Genomic DNA, 17,515 nt, shown 5'->3' on the forward strand with positions numbered 1-17,515 from the left:
ACGCAGTTAAATGACATAAAGTATTTAGTTGGAAATAGAGTAATCTCTAATTCTTGTATCCAAGACTATGAATTTGTAGCAATTGATATTTAGGCTTTTATATTTTCGTTATCATTAGCTTTCAACCAAAATTATAATTATTATTTTGTAATGTAAATGGATAAAATTAAATAATCCATTCTTCATTCATTAAAAAAAGAAATAAAAAACAAAATTTTCTTTCGACATGGAAAGTAGTTTATAAATACTTTAAGAAGGAAATATACATTGTTTACGAACTCATAATGCGAAATGCTAATATTACATTATACACAGTCAGTTTGCTAATGTGAATAAATTTTCTCAATTAAAGACAAATGCTTAATTATTTATATAAAAAATAATTTCATAAAAAGAGGAAAACGTCTTTTTTTGTACTTTTTATATAAAAAGTGGATGAAAACTAATAAATGGTCTTTTTACTTAAACGTGATTAATAACGGCAGCTTCACTGTTCATTATAAAGAAACGAGATTCTAATTTACTGCTCCGCTAATAAAAACATTTATGTAAGCATTATTTCAAAGTATATATGTATAAAAAATTTTCTAAAAAAAGTACTCGACTTCAATAATTATTTCATTAAGTGAGCTTCCTTATCGTTAATGGTTAATAAAAGGTTTTGGTGATTGCATATTTATTGCTTATTATGAGCACCAGAAATTATCCTTAATATTTCAAAATCGAAATTGATTTTAATTTGAAACATATTACTATTTGAAATCACCGGATACGTATTTTTGAAGTCCTTGAAGTCAAAAGAATTTGGGGAAGAGAAGGGAGGAAGCACATTTTTTTCCTTACCCCCCACATGGTTCCCAGCAGATCACCAAAGTCAAGCATCACTGACTGCGGTCAGTGTGCGGGTGGGTGACCACTTGGATCAGTCTGCGTAGGGACCGAGGGTGTGCGGTATTGGTCCTCGTTAAACTGTGCTACCGTAAAGTGCTCGACTTCGCGTGCAGGTCGTTGGGCTTCCGAAGTGGGGGTGCCATCCCCTCTGCAGAGGATCAAAATTGTGATGGCATGTCTTCGGATCATCCTCAGGGATGTTTCCCAGACAGTCGCCAATAACCCATTGTGAAGCTCTAGTGCGACGTAAATGAACAAAAACAAACAAACAAACTTACCCCCCCCCCCCATTCAGAGAAACATTCCTTTCATGTTACAAAAAGCTGCACCATAGGTGGTCTTTGATTATTTACGTGTGCCAAGACTCGTTTGACGGGAAAAAAATTTCAAAAAGGAGATAAATGTAGTTCCTTGTCTAAAGTGGTCTTTTTTATCTTTCCCCAAGAGTAGAGTCGTTGCTCCACAGAACAACAAGTAAGTAACAACTTTTGCTCTTCAGATCATGTATTTTTTAATGTTTTCCCCACTTATTTATTAAATAGTTTCTCATAATTAATTTAATTCATTTTTATTTTATTAGCAAAGATTTATGTAATTATGTTTTGTAATATTATATTCTAGTTATATATTTATTTTTATGCTCTCCTGTTAGCTGCTATTTTCAGAATTATGTTTTCAAATAATGCGTTTTCTTAATAAGGGTAGAAAGAATTTGAAGGTATGGAAAACAAAACATAAATATTTTTTAAAAATAATGTCAATTTTTCAAAGAAATGTGAAATATGTGAATTTTTTTAAAAAGATGTGAATTTTTTAAAGAAGTATATACTTACAAACAATTTATTTGTTTTGAACCTCAACATAATAACTTTTTTGTACTTAACTAAACGGACCGTATTTCTAACTTTTATTTTGTCGTTTCGTAAATGTTTTTCACTTATATTATATTTTTCCTTTTTTCTTCTTTCTTTTTTTTTTTTGCATTCAATGAATTGATGTAAAGGTAAAATATTTCCAATTTTTATATTTAAGTATTAAGTTATTTTATATTAATTAATTAATAATAATTCTTATATTACTTATGTTAATTAATAATTTTTATTTTATTTTACGATTAAATTTATTATGAAATTAAGAAATTCCTTCTCTGCCCTCCTTTTCTAAATAAACAATGCGTATTCCAATCTATAAAAGTATTTTCATGAAATATATTTTCATGCATTATTCATATTTTTTAAAACCCAATTGTTTTTTAAGAATAGCATCATTCACTTATTAATAAATACTTTTATGACTAATGAAAAAAAAAGAAAGTCCAAAATCATCAGAGAATTTGATTTTAGGAAAATAAAAAAAAATCTGGGAATTGTCAGGGAATGATGTTTCTGCCAAAACATAGAAAAATCTTTCCATATACCTAGAAGTAATCAGTTGTAAACAATACGGTATTGATAAGTATCCCATGAAGTACAAAATAAATAAGATATACATCTGTTTTTATTGTTCCATGTAAAAAGTAAACTACAAGAGAGTTCACTTTTTCAAAATTAAAATTAGAATATTATTTCAAATTTATTTATAAGTATAATTATATTTTAAATATAATAATTTTTTTCACGAAATAAAGCTTTTTGTATCAGCTTTTCAATAATTGGTCCTTATTAAAAAATAAAATCTAATGACTGGCTGATTTACTAATTCCTTTTTCCAGTTTTTTTGCTAAATCTAGTATCTCCTCTAATTTATCTTGAACTTAATTTATTACTTTCAGTTTCGCTCTATTTTTATGTGGTTGTTTATTCTAAAATATACTTGTTCGATCTTCCTTTTAAAATTTTGTTTTTAAGAAGGTGGATACTTGACATATTTTCTACAAAAAGGTAACTTTAATTAATTGTTTGATGAAAATATATATATTTATGATGATAACTACGTAGAGGAAATATATAATCAAGAAATTGATTGAAACTTTCCTCAAAAAATCAAAGAATTTAATTTCTAAAATTGAGTGGGAGCCCCGACTAACAAAAGGCTTATTTTGAATTTACCTATTTCTTTTATTTATTTATTATTTTAATTCTAATTAGCTCCCATATCTTTTTTTTTCATACATATCTTATTCATTTTCTAAGTTAGAATCAAAAAACAAAATTCGCTTTAAAAACTACTTTATTATGTTAGAAAAATATTTTACTTATTATTATTATATATTTTACTATTACTATTATATATATTCTACTTATTATATATTTATTTATTAATGTTATTATAAATATTAGACATTAAGTAATTCACATATTTTTTCCAACTTCCAAAAAACGATGCATAACCAATTAAAAGCTCAAGTCTAGTTATTTACTTTAGATTTAGACCTGTCCTCTAAATATTTCCCCTATAATTCCGGACTAAATTTTAGCCTTTTCCAATGATAATTATTTTAGAAGCAAGATCATCAGTAGTTTATACTAAAATACAATTTGCATGGAGCATAAAAAAGATAGTTGGTAAACATTCAACTTATTATCAGTTACTAAAAATAAAAATATTTGCCGTACTCTTAATATATGATCCTTCTCTTTCATTTAAATCAAAATTAATTTCATTCAAATCAAAAAATTTGTTTTTAACATAAATTATAAAATATAAATTAGTCATAATCAGATATAATTTTGCTGATTTTTAACTATTTTTATTACGATCATATTCTAATTCATTCTTTTATTTTCATGGAAAGACATGACGAACGATGACAACATCACGATGCTGACGACAGGACTTAAGACAGTTGCCCTTATGAACAACAGCCATTAATAGAAAAGAAGGTAAGCATATAGTGAAGCGATATTTTGTCTCAGTGACATGAATTTTATATCCCATGTTTTCCGAAATATCTTTAATAAATTCATTGTAAAATTAAAAAATCTTATTCCTTTATATTGCATTTGTACAGAATACATTTTTAATAATTTGTATAATTTAAAATAATTAATAAATATTGGTTTAAAGTTTTAAAGAAACATATTTTTTTAAAAATATTAATATTTCTTTTTTATTAAATCGCATATAATAATAATTGTGCTTATCAAAATTAAGTTCGCTTTATGTATTTCTCTAACACAGTCTTCATTAATAACAAGTGTTTTTATTACTCATATAAGCTTTTATATTGATATGTTTGCAATATTCTTATTGCGTTTAGTAATTTCTTTATAAGGTTTTGTATTAAATATAAAATGCGCTTTATGAATGCATAAATTTTTGTTTAACGTGAAAAGATGTGCTGACAATTTTACATCATTATGATATTTCAGTATTTGTTTTCTCTGTTTCCATTACATGCCTGTTATAAAAAATTTTTATCATTCTATTTTTTTAACTAGTTAGAATACAAAATATTAAAAGAAATTATTTATTACTGTTAAAATAACTACGTAAGGTTATAAATGAATAACGAAGCATTTTTCGTTATTTTATTTAAAATGATAATATTATATAACATTTCGTTTTTTCATAAGTTTCACCAGCATATAATATTCGTATTAACGCAATTATTCTTAAAAATATTTTTTACTTAAAAAAATACATGAAAAAAATTAAAAACTTTGATGCCCACATTAAGATTTTAATTTGTAAGCACATCATGAATTTGAAATTTTTGTGCTAATGCAACTTCTCTTAATTTGGGCTGAATGGCTGAAAGTATTCCCCTGCAAGCTTGTGCTAAGTTTCTTTGAATTTACCAATTCACATTTAGTTCCTCTAACACACCACATGCTTAGAGTGTACACAAGACAAATGGTAAACAATAAACTTATTGTCATATACCATACCTGAAATAAAAATATTTACATTAATCTTCATATATGATTTTAGAAACAGTTTTATTTTAAATGTTTTGTTTTTGTTGTTTTTGTTTTAACTGATTTTACAATTATCATATTCTAATTATAATTTTTTCTTTCTTTCATAGAGAGTCAGAACGGAAGATCAACAATGAAGATAAAACTCAAAATTTAAAAATCAACAAAAAGGATGATAAGAAATAAATTTATATTTTACCTTTGCTTCCCCCATGGTTGGAAGAAAACTAGTTTTTTTTTTAATCTGGGTTTTTTGCGTGTTTTTTTTAATACAATATGTGGGACAATATTTTAAGCCAATTGAAATTAATCGAACCAATTAAAAGTCTTTCCTAGAATTTAGCTATTAATTTATAATTTCAATAAACAACTAAAATATATCCACTCTTTTCTTTAAATATATTAACAAAATATCTAATAGTAAAGGAAAGAACTGAATACTTTAAGTATACAGATTTATTTAGCAAGCAAAATAAACATTCAGCATTTAAATTTGATTTCAGTGATACCATAAAAAATGATTCTCTCCCTCGCTTGCCTGTAATATAGAAATGCTATATTTCAATATTATTTGCTTAATGTTATTTAGCTGTGTATAACTTATGATATTAGTATGTAATTAAATTTTCTGAAACATAAATATTTTTTAATTAATTAACATAATACAAATTTTTATATATTTAAGGCATATATATTTAATATGAATGATAATTAAAAAGTGTTTTCTTATATGGTGCATTATAATTATTTGATAAAAAGGTACAAAATTGATAAGGAAAGATACAGTAAAAGTAAGTTTTTATACTTATGGTTTAATAATAAATAAAGTATAAATCCCCCCCATTTATTTTAGCATAATAGTTTATTTAAAAAGTTAAACAATATCCGAGTTCATAGTCCTGAAATTTCTGAATTCCTGATTTAAAAAAACAACAACTTTATTCTCATTTTTTTTAGCTCTCTTCTGATATGTCTATGCTCAGAACATCACATATTCCACAAATACTAATGCATCAACTATTAATTAAAATAATATATATATATATATATTATTTTAATTAATAGTTTAATAATAGAATAAGTCTTATTATTATATAGTATGAAAGTATTTATACTTATAATAGTTAAATGATCAGTTTATTTAAGTAATTTATTTTTTCCAAATCTATTTCTTTAAATCAATACTTTTCCTAAGGATAATTATTAAAGGGATGTATGACTATAATAATTTGCATGCATATCTCTTTTATTATTTCTTAGCGAAATACCATCATTATCACTGAAATCAGACCCTTTTTTTTTTAAAAAAAAAAAATGCATTTATTAATTAAATTCTATAGCATATTTTTATAATGAAATTAATAATTTTTATGAAAAAAATTCAGCTCGTCTTAATGGCTTTTAAAAATATGAGTCGATTTAAATCAATGATTTTTTTTGTTAATATTTTGTTTCTGTAAACACTTATTATATGTATTATAAAATAAATTGCCTTATTTTTTGCAGGAAAACTAGATTCATTGAAAAGTATAGCTCCTGGAATTATTGTAAACTATTGAGCGAAGTCTGTAATTAAAATAATTATTGTCATTTAGAATTCTGCATTGATTTTATTACATGTTTGGAAATAAAATAAAAAAACTTTTCTTAAGATCATATTTTATTTATACTTCGAGCATTTTATTGTTCAAATTCTTGCTTTATTTATTTAAAATTTTTATACTATTTACAGGTACACTTTTTTTTTGGAAAAGATATTTAAGACATATTTTGTTTATCTAATATTTAATAAAATTAATGAATTGATAAATGGGCTTATAATTGTAGGATAAATAAGCTTTAGTGTGTAAGTTTCTATCAAGAAAAGCTAGTTGTAGGTTTTAAATATATAAGCATTATTTTCAAAACGTAAATAAGTTATATATTGAGTTGTATTATGTTTTAAAAGGAAAACTTGTACTTAATTTCACCTATCTCACAACGTTTAAAACAGTTAAAGCACTCAATTCTAAAAAAATGTTTTTATATGCTTTTACTCTTCAGTGATTACGCTTATAATTGATAAAAATTAAATAAAAAAAAGTATTTTATTGCAAGGAGATTCATTGGATGATAATTGATTATAAATTTAAAAAAAATTTCCCACCATTTTGCTTTTTATATTAGCATAAAAAATTTTGCATGTAATGGCAGTTATTGTTTTATTGCAATATAAGAAGTTAAAATACGATAAATTACTATCGCTGATATCATCAGAGTAAAACAAAACAATTTCGGCTCCCTAAATAAGAATTGTTATCAACAACATGCAGCAAAAAGCCTTTCAAGTTTAAAGCTATGAATAATTCTAATAAAAGCAAGTAAGTGACAAAAAAAAATTGCCGAGACACCTAAAATAAATGTGTGATACCGGCAAGGACGGCAAGAAAACTTTCTGTTGAACCGTGTTTGAGGTGAGTTAAGGGTAGTAAATCGGCAAATAAGACAAAGAAGTTCGCCTAAGCACCTGAAATAAAGGTGCGATACGGGCGAAAACGGCATAGACGTTTTCAAATCATCCTACAGTTAAGGTGCCTTAACGGCAAGCGAGGCAACGACGTGTGCCAGTGAACGTATTCAGCTTTCGATAAAAAGGCGAAAAAGACATCATAACGGTACAATAAATCTTTTACGGCAATTTTCTCTTTATTCTGTGAAAAAAAAACTTTCTCCCAGCATTTAACAGGCAAAAATGGCAAAGCAATCCAGAGGCAACAAAGTAGTTCCGGTCCTTTAACGATTGCCAGAAGTTTGCCTGAACTGCCATGCACTGGCACTCATTTTGGCCCAGATTTCACTATATTAACGGAACCGATACGGCGATGAAAAGCCCGCCGTAATGGCACTTTAGGTGAGCCGACCTTCACTAACCCAAAAGTCGTGTGCTTGTTGGGAAGGAACCATTTATCTACCGGGGTCCAGATACTGAGAAAGCTTTTATGGAAAGAATGAAATTGGAGGCTGAAGATATTCAGCGAATCTACAATCATCCTCTGCCTATGGACCTATTGACCGAAGAGCAAATGCGAGTTTTCGATACTGCTACAAATTGCTATATGTGTAAAGAAAAGTTCTCCACGAATAATTATAAGGTAAGTGCTTTTCTATTCACATTAATTCTTAACATATAATATTAAATATTGTTGTATATATTATTATTTTTTAATATTATTTTCCTTACGAGAAATCATTTTCTCTAAAATTTGATTAAAATAAAAGTTTAGCACTTAAATCAGTTGTTTTTAAATGCAAAAAATTTAATCTTCTTTGAAAAAAATTATTAGTAGTATTAGAATATCTTAATATCAAAGAGTTATATTTACTGTGTAAATCAATTATTTTTAAATGTATATTTTTTTTTTTTTATACACTTTGTTCGAAAACATTTTTACTGATTTTACATTCATTTACTGTGTTAAAATATCGTAACATGAAAGTGCCATATTTAGTTTTTAAAATATTATGTTAACTTAAAAATTATCTAATGAAAAAATTAACTTAGTATCAATACTGAAATTGTTTATTTGATTAAATAAAAATTCACAATTTATAAGCATTTTTTTAAACATTTCAGTGATTTTTCCTGAATTGAGCTTCTAACTTTCGATTACTCATTCTAATTATTTCATATCCTATTTGCAATAAAAGTATAAATGTTTCTACTCTTAAACGTGGAATTTAAAGACTAACAAAAAGTAACATATAATTTTAATTGATATGGGAAAAACCGTTTATTTAGTTATAAAACTACTAGTTATTTATTTTTCTAAAGTCGTACATTCGTTTTCAGGTAAGAGACCATGATCATCAAACCAAAAAACTTCGTGGTATTTCCTGCAACACATGAAACTTGAAGGCAAGGACACCTAACTTTATCCCGGTAATCTTCCACAACTTGTCCGGGTACGACAGCCATCTCTTCATTAAAAAATTGGGCGGAGATGATGGGGATATTACTGTCATACCAGAGAACACGGAGAAGTAAATCTCCTTCTCAAAGCAAGTGGGAAACCGATTTAGTCTTCGATTTTTGGACTCTTTCCGATTCATGGCTAGCAGTCTAGACCAACTCGCTAAGAACTTATCAGAAGACCAATTCTGGCTCATCCGGAAATATTTTCTACATTCTCAAGTGCATCTACTGTTGCGAAAGGGGGTGTACCCCTATGACTACATCTGCCATCCGGACAAGTTCAACGAGACTTCCTTGCCTCCTCAAGATGCCTTCTATAATCGCCTGAATGAGGTCGGCATCACTACGGCTGACTACGAGCATACTCAAAGAGTGTGGAATGCTTTTGAGCTGAACAATCTCGGAGAGTGGAATGCCTACATAGATTCAAGCACGTAGAATCTCCACTTTGCAGCTGTGACCAAAATAAAGTTCAAAATATTGAACATATTTAATTCTTCTGCCCTGAATTAGACTCTCATCGTAGTGAACTTTTCAGACATGTAATCACTAGTGGACTACAATGGCCACCAAACTGTCGTACTCTGATCAATACTGACTGTCTGCCAATTTCTCAAAAGTTTGTTCATAATATTCCTTTTCTTTCTTTTTGATATTACTTGTCTGCTTTTATATTTTATATTTGTATTTCATTTCGTATTTTTGATCCAAATTTGTTATTCCAATTCTTCAATGCATGTATTATAACCCTTGTTATGGAGCATGCTGAAAATAAATATTTTAAAAACTTAAAATAAAAAAAATTAAGAAAAAATAAAAAAAATAAAAAAACTCTCGGAGAGTATGCTGACTTGTATATTAAGTCGGATGTGTTGCTGCTTGCGGATATCTTTGAAAATTTCAGAGATGTCTGCATGAAGACTTATGGGCTGGATCCCGCTTGGTACTACACGGCACCGGGACTGTCATGGGACGCTATGCTAATGAAGACTGAAGTCCAACTGGAGCTGTTAGTGGACTAAGATATGCATCTGTTTGTGGAGAGTGATATCCGCGGTGGGATCTCTCAGTGCTCTCACCGACACAGTCGAGCTAACAATCAGTATATGGGGGCGGATTACAATAAAGCCCTACCATCAAATTATCTCCTGTATCTAGACGCCAATAACTTGTATGGTTGGGCCCAATCTCAGTACCTCCCACTGAAGGATTTCAAGTGGATAGACCCAGCGACGGACGTCTTGGAGACACCACTTAACAGCTCAGTTGGACATATCCTGGAAGTTGATTTGGAATATCCGCCTTCCATTCACGATGCTCACGTGGATTTACCACTCGCGCCAGAAACAAAAATTCCACCTGGCTGTAAAGAAAACAGGTTCCTGACCACCTTGAACAACAAAGAGAGGTATGTGCTGTATTACCAGAATCTTCAACTCTATATTCAGCACGACCTTAAACTCAATAAGATACACAGGATACTCGAATTTACACAGTCTCCATGGTTAAAATCATACATCGAATTAAATACCACCCTCCGAACAGTTGCAACCAACGATTTCGAGAAGAACTTCTTCAAGTTTATGAACAACGCAGTGTTTGGAAAAACCATGGAAAACATCAGACGTAGAGTGGACGTAAAACTTTGTGGGTATGCGAAAAAGGCGGAAAACCTCATCGCCCGATCAAACTTCCAGGATCGCACCATGTTTTCTGAAGATCTCATAGCGTTCCATATAAGGCGGACAATCCTTACCTTTAACAAGCCAATTGCCATCGGGATGGTTTTACTCGATGTTTCCAAAACATTAATGTATGATTTCCACTACTCCATGACGTTACCAAGATATGGAGGACTTCTTAAACTTTTGCACACCGATACCGACAGCTTCATCTATGACATCACCACTCCAGATGTGTATGCGGACATGAGGGCAAACTTGGAGCTCTACGACATTTCAGACTATCCTGCAAACAATATCTACGACTTCCCCTTGATACACAAGAAGGCTCTTGGAAAGATGAAACCAAGGGGGAGCTTTTGACGGAATTCGTTGCCCTGAGCTCTTAGATGTATTCATATACAGTCGGTTCCCAGGTGACAAAGAAACTCAAAGAAGTTAAGAAGACAGCCATACATCGGAAAATTGATTTCGAGGATTATAGGCAGTGTCTATTTGAACACCGAGAGCTCATAACTTCGATGAATCTCATACGTTCAAAGAGTCATGATGTCTTCTCGATTACTTCCAATAAGTTGGCACTGTCTCCTCACGATCAGAAAAGACACGTCTTGGAAGACAGAATCAGCACTGTTCCATTTGGACACTATTCATTGCAGAATAGCTCATAATAAAAAATGGAATTAAAAATAGAATTTTTTTAAAAAAAAAAGATACAATAGATGGAATAAGTAAGACCAGAAAAACTATAAATAGCCTTGAAAAAATTCTATCATTTCATTCATAATGGATCTCTTGAAATTCAAGCATCCCCTTATAGCCGTCCTGGCAGGTCCTACTGGTAGTGGTAAAAGCTATTTCATCAAGAAAGTGATCGAAAACGAAATGTTACAGCCTTTCCCAAAATCTATAGTGTGGTGTTATGGTGTTTATCAAAAAATTGTGCGATGAAATGCCTAATGTTATTTTTCATGAAGGACTTCCACCTAATTTGAATCAATATTCAAATGCATTGATAGTGATTGATGATCTTATAAGTGAATTGGGAAATGATCCTCAATTAACAAAACTATTTACAAAGTTTTCTCATCATAAATCTTTAAGTATCATCTTTGTAATCCAGAACATTTTTCATAAGGGGAAAGAGATGAGAGAAATATCTCTAAATGCCCATTTTCTTGTATTATTCAAGAATCGAAGAGACGAATCGCAAATTACGCATTTGGGGCGTCAATTATATCCAAGCAAATTGAAGTTTTTTCAAGAATGCCATGCAGATGCCACTTCAAAACCTTTCGGATATTTACTCATAGACTTAAAATGTGATACAGATGAATCCTTGCGCATGCGCACTGGAATGTTTTCTGGAGATACTTATTATATGTACCAGCCTCGTTAACTTCATTTCGACTGTGAATTCCTAGCCAATAAGATGTCTGCCGTGGTAATTGCCTTTGAAGGTTTTCCACTACCATCAGGAAGCAACATCATCAAAGAACTCGCATTTCAAGCTGTAGAAGGTAGTTCTATCTCGGGACTATGTACCTTCTAACCACCGTACCCTTTCGAAGAACTATCAGCCCGTCAGAAAATGCAATACAATTGGATAACAAGAAATATTCATCGAATCGACTGGAATCAAGAACTGGAGCCTTACACCAAACTTCGTACCATTCTAACATTTTTGTTTGATATGTTTTCACACATCTATGTGAAAGGACTCGAGAAAAAAAAGTTTTTGGAATTTCTATCTGGAAGAGTGTGCTATGATTGAGAAGATCTTGGCTGCTCTAAAATATATGATTTAATGCCATCCTTTTCTTCCTGGACCGCACATACACCTGACTTTAAACATTGTGCCGTCGTCAAAGCAAAAGCATTTGCTTGTTTTCTCAAAGAAGAGTTATAAAAAGCTTCGACATCTGATAACAGAAATCATTTGAAAGCGAGATGTCTGCGTGTGATGTACGAACTTTAGAGCTCATAAAATTGATCTCAAAATCTAAACATTGCAAATCACTTATAAAAAAGTGTTCGATGCGTGAGATTAAAATTCTGCGCGAGTGTGTTTTGAATGCTCTTTGTGGTGATATACCACTTACGAAAACTCAAAAAAACCGTTTATCTCCTTACAAAGAAAGTTTAAGAAAACTTGCGAACAAGAAAACACCATTATACAAGAAGAAAAAAATTCTTTTTCAAAAAGAAGAGGGGTATCCTATCCATTTTACTGCCTGCAGCTATTTCTGTCATCAGTTCTTTAATTCATGGAGTATAGTAAGAAATTTGTGCCTGTTCCAGAAGTTAGAATACAAGTAGCAGAACATCTATCCGAACTGGATCAACTGATGAAAAATATCCTTCAGAATAAAAAGTTATCAGATGAAGAAAAAGTGACTTTGTATTTACAAATGTTGCAAAAATGTACACATTTTTCAATTCAGATGCCTAATATAGAAGAATTTGAGTCACGTCAAACAAGAATTCCAACAACAGAACCAGCGAAAGAAGAACTAATGCGAATAACAAATGAAACAGAAGATTTGGAAGAAAGAATCCTTAGTGTAGTTCCAGCTCAATGGCAGGATAAAGCAACAGAAATGCAAAAGTTTTTGAAAGATCAAAAATCTCTCTTTTGGAATAATAAAGACGAAATCATTTATAAAGATGTAACTGTTCCTGGAAGTAACATTGTAAATCTCCTCAATGACTTTTTAAGAAATCGGAAATCAGCTCCAGAAGGAAGACATGTATTTTTAAGTGCTTTGAATGATGTTAAATTACCAAAACATTTAGATGTAAATAAAAAATTGTACAAAGAAAATAAAATTTTGAAAAAACCTATACTGTATGCTCGCAGAAATGCATGGTTAAAACTTTGAAATAAATGCTATTTTATGTATTCAAATTTTCGTCTTTATTGATACTTTTTTCCTTCAGGTATAAATATTTTAACTTGTTAAAATTTACGGAAAAAGTAAAAAATAATAAAGGTTTTTTTAAAAGTAATAAATGTTTGGAAGAAAAATAGTGTTAGAAATTTTTTTTTCTCTAATGCGTTAAAAAATTTGGAAAAGAAAAAGTTTTTCTTGCATAGAAAAATTATTTTTTTTCTCCAATAAAAAAAAATTTTTGAAAAAAAACTTTACAAAATATTTTTATTCTAGAGTGGAAAAATTATAAATATAAAATTTGCAAAAATAATTTTTCTTAAAGTAGAAAAATTTTTAAAGGAAAATTTCTGAAAAAAAAATTTATGTAAAGAAAAAAAATTGAAAATTAAATTTATATAAAAAAAAATTTCTTACGTAAAAACATTTTAAAAATAAAAATTTTGTTAAAGTTTTCGCATTTAAATAAAATTCTGAAATATAAAATTTTCAAGAAGTTTTGTATAAATTTTCATAATAGAAACAAGACACAAATTATTTAGTTTAATTTCTTTTTATTTTTTAAAAGCAAATCTTACACCATATCGTTTCTTTTCAAATTGAAACATCAGAAAACCATTGATATACAATCGATTTAAAATATGATACATAGAATAATCTTGACATCGCTTGAATAAAAAGTAAATACAATATTGTCCGCATACATTGGACGTAGGTGATTGAAAAACTTTTTAATTCCATTGTACATTTGAATTGGAAGAGGTATTCATATTATAAAAATCGGGAGGTCTTTCATAGGAATCATAAAACTCTAATTCCTTTTTATCATTCACAAATAATGCTAGCCTGTGAGATCCTGGTTGGGATGAGTCATTTGAATTCATGATAGCACATGTATTTTCTTGTAGATTAGGAATCGTATCTCTTGAATATACTTCTCGAAAGTAAGGTGATGTTATTTTCTCTCGAGATAAAATGTGAAATAATTGTGATCCATCCATTCTTTAATTTCCGAAATCGTACAAAATATTTCTTGACTTGTTAATTTCTATTAAATTTTCAAATTCGGCGGAAATGATTACATACACAGTCTGCTCTAATGATTTGCTGAATTTTAGTTCTAATCGTAAGTTGCTGTGTTTGATTAGATTTAAATGCTCTCCAGAACATAAATCGGGGGAGAGATCAAATGCAAACAAAGTATTTCCTTTCACGTATTCTTCTCTCGAATTAAATATTCCTTTATCTTGACCCATTCGTTCCGTACCCACAAATAGAGTTTGATAGGCACAAATGTATTGATTTTTTGCAAAATCTAGTTCCAATGGAATGTGAATGATGTACAGCTTGTCCATCTACATACACTCCAATAAAATTTAAATCAAAGTGTTTAAAATCATAGAGAGATTTCGAAAATGTTCCATGAAAAACTTCATTATCCACACAACCTATTATAACTTTTTACGGCATAGGACCTGAAAATACGTTATCTTGGATAAAAGACGCACTTCCCTTAGGAATCGAATACACTTTGCATTGCACTCGATTGATGGGATATTTCGCACTCGTTTTTTCTAATGCCTTTGCATGACCAAGTAACACTCCTGGATTCACACGAACTTTTCGGATAAACAAAGACACGTGATCTAATACTACTTTAAATCCTTCAGATCCTTGTAAATAAAATTCTGGCTTACTTCGTATTAATTTTATTTTCACATCCCCCAAATTGAGTAACAGACGCTCTTGGTGAAATAAATCGGAATGTATGCATCCAATCATATCCACTGTAGCACTTTCTTTTATAAAAGCAGTTCTTTTCTTCAAGCCATCGTCTGAATCATTGTAAAATAATTTAGCTGTTAATTGAGAAGTTTTGCTATCATATCCATGGTTGAGGAGAGTTTCTATGCAGGCTCGATAAGGATAAGTATTACTTGAATTGGATACAATCCGATCATTCAATGAAATATCAACTTGAGAAAATAATGAATGAAGAAATAAATTCACAGGTCCAATAGTATCATCATTAGTGATGAGAGTATTATCACTTTTTGCAATTTTCGCTTTCACATACAATTGAGTTTGGCTGAGATCTATGTAATCTTCAGAACTTCCTGAAACGTGAAACTCAACAGGTGCATAGTCAAACACATTAGAAAGAGGATGAAACTGTATCCACTGACCATCTTGAATAACAGTTTGAGTACTAGGTAAGTTAAACAACTCCAATTCTGATTTCATACATTCAGGCGAATCTTTCAATAGAAATGCCATTATGGATCAAAAATATCACGTCCACTCACTTCCTCCAAATTTTCGCCGGACAATACATCAGATGTGACTCGGGTTCCAGTTTTTAAAACTTCTTTTCCAATAGTTTTTCCTCCTTTTACTAAAAAGGGTAGTGCCGCTCTGAATAATCGACGAAATATACCTCCAAGTCCATAGCCTTTATGGAAATTAATACCTTTATAATAGGACAAACCCGAGCCAATTTGACTCGCATAATGTTCTTCGAATTTTTTAGCACAACAAACGTACGGTACACTCATCTTGACGTCTTCTCTTCAAATGAATGTTTCAAAAACGCATCGCACTATTTATAGTATTTGTCTCATGCGAAACTGTAAAACTATGGTCACTTTATCACTTTCAAAAGGTACGAAATTACCTGAATTCAATCTGAGCTCCATTTGAATTGTTTGAAAGGAGTGCCTCATTAAATGTAAGTATTGAGTTCTATCATAATACTGACTGATTGTTTCACCATCATGTCCTTTTATTCGAACCATCCGCAGTAAAGGAGCTTGCGTATCTCCGACAATTTGAGGTGAAATAAGATCTGTGTACACATAGAAAACTGAAAAATTAGACCACGCGTCAACCACAAATTCGCTTTTCTGGTTACCTGTAATCACTGCATCGCGTCGAAATCCTAACAATTCACCCAACTTTTCTAAATGCAGGCTGCAACCTTGAACGGCGTTAATTTTTACTCGTTTCGAAGCTTTATTGTAACTTATTGTAAACCGGCTAGGATTTTTAGGTAAAGCAAGTTGTATAGCTGATACAATTTCGAACATTGATTCATAACGCCCCACATCAATTGTTTGCTTTACAGTCGATACGTTATTACCATTACTTATCGTGCATTGAAAATAATTGTTACTTTCATTTACGTTCAGCCAAGAATGGGGATAGATGATTTCAGATAGGCCTACTTCCTATTCATCGTTTAGATTAACTGGTATCGGTAACTGTGTCTGAAAATGAGAGATTTTGTTGTTAGGAAAAAACTGCTTGAGGCTATCAGACGGTAACGTCACGTATAAAGACATTTTCGAGAATGAGCCTTCAGAGGTTAAGTTTCACTATTTATACTTTTTGAATATCACTCACCCAGGCATTAAACTTTTCAGGATAGCCTAAAACTTTCACGAAATATTCAGTGCTTCCTCCCTTCTTTCTCTTTTTGATCACTTTTTCTACCGGATAGAAGCTAGAGTCTACTACCTTTTGCAATTCTTCTTTATTAAAAGTACCTTTGATCTCTTCACCTTGTAAGTCTTTTAATCTATAAACAACTGGAATTCGAGGAATAATTTCATGAATAGTGAATATTTCCCGACTCCAGTTGTGTTCGTATCCTTTTTCAAAATGTCCTTTCAGTCTGCTGATTCGTACTGTATCTCCTACTTTAAAAACAGGTGGATTGCGTTTTAATGTCTTTAAATCTCCATACAAATTTTCCAAAACCTCACTGTTATTGCTTTTATTAACGGAAGATGGTTCCATTTTAATACTGCTATGTCGAGTATGATTGTAACTCCATATTAATTGATCAAACACATCGATGTAATTCTTAGTATTGAATTCTGTGAAATATTTCCACATTTTTGTTTTTAATGTTCTATTAAATCTTTCCACGATACTTGCTTTCGTAGCATTATTTGTTGTAAAAAATTTAATCTGCATGCTTTTCAAATAATATTGAACTGTTTTATTTTTGAACTCTGTTCCATCATCCGATTGAAGTAATTCAGGCTTTCGTTCCTTAAAAATAGATTCTAAGGCTACTTTTAAATTTTTTCCAGTTTTATCTTTTAGCGGTATGGCCCAGGCATACTTTTCGAAAACGTCAATACACGTTAATAAGTATTTATATCCTTTATTGAATTTAGAAAGAGATCACTCATTAAAACACGATTTCGTTGAAATTTGCGTCTAACAGGTTTA

At 30.2% G+C, this 17,515-nt stretch overlaps 2 protein-coding genes and 1 long non-coding RNA gene across 3 annotated transcripts; 1 reads left to right on the plus strand and 2 right to left on the minus strand.

The window, feature by feature from the left end:
* The first annotated feature begins 1,161 nt into the window (after positions 1-1,161).
* On the plus strand, positions 1,162-5,419 carry LOC147801205 (uncharacterized). The gene is made up of 3 exons (XR_015430454.1): positions 1,162-1,365; positions 3,626-3,713; positions 4,862-5,419. It is a non-coding gene; the product is annotated as an uncharacterized LOC147801205 (long non-coding RNA).
* Positions 5,420-14,737: 9,318 nt separating this feature from the next.
* LOC139425445 (uncharacterized protein F54H12.2-like) lies at positions 14,738-15,553 on the minus strand. The gene has a single exon (XM_071180347.2). The coding sequence runs from the start codon at positions 15,551-15,553 to the stop codon at positions 14,738-14,740; it is 816 nt and encodes a 271-aa protein (XP_071036448.2).
* A 1,101-nt stretch (positions 15,554-16,654) lies between these two features.
* On the minus strand, positions 16,655-17,173 carry LOC139425444 (uncharacterized). Its single transcript, XM_071180346.2, has one exon. It carries the CDS (start codon positions 17,171-17,173, stop codon positions 16,655-16,657), a length of 519 nt encoding a protein of 172 aa, XP_071036447.2.
* Between the last annotated feature and the right edge of the window lie 342 nt (positions 17,174-17,515).

The sequence above is a fragment of the Parasteatoda tepidariorum genome, chromosome 11 (genome assembly GCF_982258835.1).
Source record: "Parasteatoda tepidariorum strain Cologne lab strain chromosome 11, Ptep-v5.0, whole genome shotgun sequence".
In the NCBI taxonomy this organism is placed as follows: Eukaryota; Metazoa; Arthropoda; class Arachnida; order Araneae; family Theridiidae; genus Parasteatoda; species Parasteatoda tepidariorum.

Coding starts and splice junctions, on each gene's coding strand:
- LOC139425445 (XM_071180347.2), bottom strand. CDS start 15,553: ATGGCATTTCTATTGAAAGATTCGCCTGAATGTATGAAATCAGAATTG.
- LOC139425444 (XM_071180346.2), bottom strand. CDS start 17,173: ATGTGGAAATATTTCACAGAATTCAATACTAAGAATTACATCGATGTG.